The sequence below is a fragment of the Pundamilia nyererei genome, unplaced genomic scaffold, assembly GCF_000239375.1.
Source record: "Pundamilia nyererei isolate P.nyererei 1_Seehausen unplaced genomic scaffold, PunNye1.0 scaffold00159, whole genome shotgun sequence".
NCBI lineage: Eukaryota > Metazoa > Chordata > Actinopteri > Cichliformes > Cichlidae > Pundamilia > Pundamilia nyererei.
The window spans coordinates 965,667-970,962 of record NW_005187560.1 but is presented as its reverse complement, the minus strand read 5'-3'; the positions used below and the strand labels follow the sequence as shown (position 1 = coordinate 970,962).

General features: G+C 42.4%; 1 protein-coding gene across 2 annotated transcripts in view; it reads right to left on the bottom strand.

Moving 5' to 3' along the window:
- The window catches only part of adcy2b (adenylate cyclase 2b (brain)), a 76,187-nt gene that overhangs the window by 26,073 nt on the left and 44,818 nt on the right, over nucleotides 1-5,296 (bottom strand). For both annotated transcript variants that reach the window (XM_005745478.1, XM_005745479.1), the window contains exons 10-12: nucleotides 1,011-1,187; nucleotides 892-935; nucleotides 684-764 (exon numbers count right to left, since the gene is read on the bottom strand). In XM_005745478.1, the coding sequence (XP_005745535.1) occupies nucleotides 684-764; nucleotides 892-935; nucleotides 1,011-1,187 (302 nt within the window). The remainder of the gene's footprint in view (nucleotides 1-683; nucleotides 765-891; nucleotides 936-1,010; nucleotides 1,188-5,296) is intronic.

The following is a 5,296-nucleotide window of genomic DNA, read 5'->3' as shown; positions in this document are numbered from 1 at the left end:
CTGGTGCAAATTACTGACCTCTGTCATCATTTTAAGTGGGGGAACTTGCACAATCGGTGGCTGACTAAATACTTTTTTGCCCCACTGTATACAGCGCAGGAGAACATGCTGAAGACAGGGTTCATTTTTGAGAATGACTCTCTGAGGACACTCTGAGGACACCCACTCCACTTCTCGAGAATACACATAGGGTATTTTTTTCCACACGGAGCAAAGTACATTTGGATAGCTTTGTTTTCCCTTCAAGAAGAAAAATTAATTTTTGTATTTACTCAGGTTATCTTTGAGCAAAAACAAAGAAATTGGGAAAAGGAAAATACTTTTTCACTGCACTGTATTATACAGTATTTCTATTGTTATACCTCTCATGGGAGGGTCTTTTTACTTGCTTGAAACAATATCCCAAAGGTGCTTTTTCTTATAAATGCTTACTTTACTTTAGATTTATCTGCTTAGTGCTGTAATCGTCCCCTTTTTCCTTCATCATATATTACTTAAAATTATTCATCAGTGCATTAAAGACTGCTTCATCATATTTAAATCATAAAACATGACTAAAAAAAACAGACCTTCATCTGCATCTGTCACTTCGGCCCTGAATCCGATGACGTTCTTTGACTGCAGACTGACTTCAGAAATGTGAAGCAGAACTAGATAATGCAGCGGACACAGCGCTTACTTACTTTTGAGAGTTAATGCCGTCAATGGTGCGAATCATCCGTTCATTGAGTTCTTCTTCAAACCTCCTCCTCTGGGATTTGGACCTGGGTTTAAAGTGAGTGACAGAAAGAACTGATACATAAGCAGGATAAAAGTGGTTCTGTGTAACTGCTTGAATAAACTGTCCTGAGGGCGCAGCGATCGCGTGTCATAAATATGCCGCTTGCTAACCTTTCTCGTCTCATCTGGAAGTGGTACTGGCCCATCGGAACGTCCTGAAAGAAGAATCGGACCATGAGTAAGTCATATCTGAACCTTTGTGTTCGCATCTGAGAAAGAGCAACACTCACTCTGGTGTTGATTTTGCCGTTGTCTGTGGTCATGCTGTCTCGATGGTGGAGATTGGCGAAAGGTTTGGCAGCTCCCCAGGACTCCAGGTATCGGGTCATCCTGACTGATGCTCTCATCTTCCCGCTGTCCAGAGAGGGACGAGAGCGTACGCCTAGCAGTGGGCTGTGCCTGTCGGTCTGGGAAAAGCATCGGGAACAGAGAAAAACAGACCTCAGAATGAGTGGAGCAGGGCCAGCAGGGTAGTCCTCGTCACTTTGATTGGTTATGCATGTCAACAGTCAAGGCTGCTGTGGATATTTTACTGCAAATATCCAATATTAGCATCAGGTTCAGAGTAAAAACCTCATTGTTGTACTCTCACTGCAATGGTGTAGTGTTCAAAATGGTAAAAGAGGACATTCAAACCCCATAATAGTAAAAAGCTAGCACGCGAAAGGACAGCTGACTGTGATCCATCAGTTGTGCCTGTGTAATCCAGACTTTGACACATAAAATGTGCTCAAACCGAGTGGGTGTGAAGTGAAAAGGACCGGCTGCTTTGAGAACAGTGGTCATTTGACAGCTCTTGGTGTCTTGGTGTCTCCGACCTGCCCGTCAATCTTGTTGAGCTACTTAAACACTTTCAGTCAAGAATAATGCATCTCTATCTCTCTCTGTCTGTTTTTTTAAATCCAAATTTTGTGATGAGTGCTTTTTCCCTGACAAAAAAACGTAGCACTTTAGCACCGCCCGAAACGCTGACAATCTGGGAGGATGACAAATGCCACATCTCTGGTGGTATATTTTAATTACTCACAAAGACAGGTATTGCGAGGGACTAAACATGCGCACACATGCTTGTGACGACCACACCGCACACACACACACACACACACACACACACACACACACGGTCCACGATGACTGTGTTCATTTCCTGAGGGTGTACTCAAACAGCTCTGACAGTGACAATCAATGAAAGCGAAGGCAGAGATGACACCTCTTGTGATCGATGCTCCACGTTCGGCCTTGATCCATTTTAAGGCTCCTTGAACATGACAGAGACCTGCAGCCTTTTCACAATATCTGATAGGAAATCAAAAAGCCATCTCTAATAAATAATAAGGGCTACAGAGTGGCATCTTGAGAGACACTCGTGTAAGATCATAACACTACTGTATTTTGTAAGAAGGTAAGTACCACAGTTTAAACACCCAGAGGCTTGGGTTAGGTCTAAAACTGCTGTTTTTGTAATTACTGTAGCGCTGCATTCAGCAAAAGTAATTTAGGTCTCTGTACTCAAGTGTCACTCTGCATTTATAAATAGGATACTAGGAGAAAATAATGAAAAAAAACTTTCATAAAAAAATCTAAGAAATCAACACGATGAGTGCCAATCTCCCATAAAATGTACCAATCTACTGGAGAGAACAGAGGGTGCTGGTGAACATTTACGCTTTTTGCATGAATATAACATAAACTCTGAACCCTGAATACAAGTCTAAAGACTGGACACAGGCTAAACAAAAGCACGAGAGAGGCAGGAGAGCACAATCCTCCACCAAGGCAGCTCACTCTGTGGGTAGTGTTTATTTTGAAGGGAATGGTGTTGTACTTATAGAAACTTTTGTAGAAGTAGTTAATGGATAATAGGTATTGATTTCTACATTCAGCTGGAATATTGGTGGATTTCCTCACGCAAGCTCTGTGCGAACCTTCAGGTCCTTTCACGCTATTTTTATAGGTTCACGGTCAGAGGTTTGACTCAGCCGTTCCAAAACATTAACTTTCTTTGGTGGGCCAGCGTGTGTCCCGCTCACGAGCTGCATGAGCTGGTTTCTGCTGGGATTCAGTTCACAAATCGATGTTCTGATATTGCGCTTTAGAGTTCGCTGGTGTAATTTAAAAGTTAGTGGCTCCATCAGTGAAGTTGAGCCGTCCCTACTTAGGTGGAATGAAAGACTCAAACGGCTGAATGATGGAAAAGATCATCATAACAGTGATCTCACCAGCAACTCAGCTGGTAGGAAAACATGAGGAAGGACCAGGGCTCCTCACTTCCTGTTTGAGAAATGAGTAGCTCAAAAGGTTTAAAAATGTTTTCCACATGAGCGTGGAAAGTTCACCAGTGAACTAGCTTCAAAGTCGTGCATGACGAGTGAATTGGGCCCTGTGTAGACGCAGCTTTGGGGGCAACAAATTAAAGTGTAAGAAATGTTAGAATTCTGCATGAAGTGAGCATAACATGAAGTCTGAATTTAGGGGGGTCACCCAGTGGGGGGGCCTTGTTTTTACACACTAACACCCTTCAGGGTATTTGTATCTCTGGCAGGAAGTGAACCAATCGACCTTTTGCTTGCCAAACAAACTTGCTAACAGTGTCCTGTACATAAAAAAATAGGGCTGCTGTAATCCCATATGAGTATTTGTAATGTAAAATACAATCCAGCATTTTATACTGAATTCTTATTTCTTATTTTAAGCACAAAAACTCTCCAAGTTTGTTTTTTTCTCAGGTTTGCAGACCAAGTCATCAGACATCTGAATGCCGTTCCAGCAGCTAATGACTGCAAAAAGCCTGACCGAGTTTGAAGTTAGTCTTGGTCAGGCAGCTCAGATTAGTTCAGAGCTGAGTTACTGAAGTGTGACCAGTTAATGATGAAGAGAAATGCTTCAGGAATTTAAGTGGAGACTTTTACTCTCTGCTGCTCGGCATGACTCTCTGTTTGAGCCATCGGGAGCCTCTTGAGCACCGTGTATAAATACTGACAGGCGGAGTGCATTGCTCCATTAATGAAACTGCAGCAGTCGAGATTCCAGATTGCATCGGCTTCACTCCAAACTGAAAATCTATGATCTTGCATGCAAATTTGCCAGATTTTTATTGAGCTGAAGACGCCAGCAGATAAAGATGAAACCATCGAAAGCATGCTCTCAGGGTTTGGCGAAACGTTCTTTGAATTCACTGTCGTGCAGGAAAAATAAGACATTGTTTTTCTCATGCAGAAAAAAATAAAGCTAAAGATTCTGGGTAAAGCTCTAAATAGAAGAAGAAAACACACAAGCATATTTGATTTGAAAAGATGTGGGGAGAAACACAAAAACCAAATTTCTTTTGATAACACATGCCGGCGTTGCACCGAGAACTGAGCCCGGTGCAGACAGTGAGCAGAAGATGCCTGGAGTAGGGATATTTTGGGGAGTGGGTGTGATGTAGCCAAGTTATGGGGGATTAGGAAGGAAGAGGACTGTTAAGCACGGGTTTTCATTTGCCAAGCTAAAAACTCTGAGCCCAGTCTGAATGCCAGCAGCATATTCTATACAGAAATAGTCTCAACACAGTTCACAGAGGAGGCCGATCTCTTAAATGCCCTTAATCAGCCCTCCATGCCCTGTGTGGACAGGAGGAGCCGTGCGGTGTCACAAACCACTCGCAATGCCTCGAGCTTCCAGACTAACCCGGCTCGTACTCAAATGTTGTCATTTGATAACAAACTGTGGGCGCACTACATTATTTTTCTCTTCTTGACATTGCCAGTATTGACTAGCTGCTCGCTTTAGCAGGATGAAGAGGGGATGATGTATTTCAGTGCATTTTTCGTGCCAGCCTGACCAGCATCCAAATGATTATGAAGCAGCGGCATTGTCCATGGTGTTGAAAATAGATTTCCCATGTGTTTGTGGACTGCCTCTTTACATCTACAAGAAGTTACATAAAAGCTTAAGTCATTACCCAAAATATATAAAATGTAAGTAGATACTGTGGTCAAGGTTTGATGGGTTTGATCAATAAAAGAGATTTTTTAGAAATCAGGGAATCAGTGGCTTTCCTAGATAAATCTCCTTTCTGGTGGAATTTTTTTGATAAATTACTGTAAAAGTTTTGTTTTTTTATTTTTTACCCCAACTACAGACGTATCCTGTCACAGCTTCGTTGCTCCAGCTGTCTGCCAGCAGCAGAAGATACACCCAAGCCGAGCTTGATATGAAACAGGTATACTGTCTTTGGCCATTTAGCAGTTTCCCTATGACTGATCAGCTGGCTCTAGTAGTGGCTATATAGTTTTCTCACTAGCCTAGTAGTCAAAGCATTACTCCATCACAGCAGCATTCGATACTGTTGACCATAATATCCTATTAGAGCGATTAGAACATGCTGTAGGGATTACAGGTACTGTGCTGCCGTGGTTTGTATCATATCTATCTAATAGACTCCAATTTGTGCATGTAAATGGAGAGTCCTCTTCACACACTGAGGTTAATTATGGAGTTCCACAGGGTTCAGTGCTAGGACCAATTCTGTTTA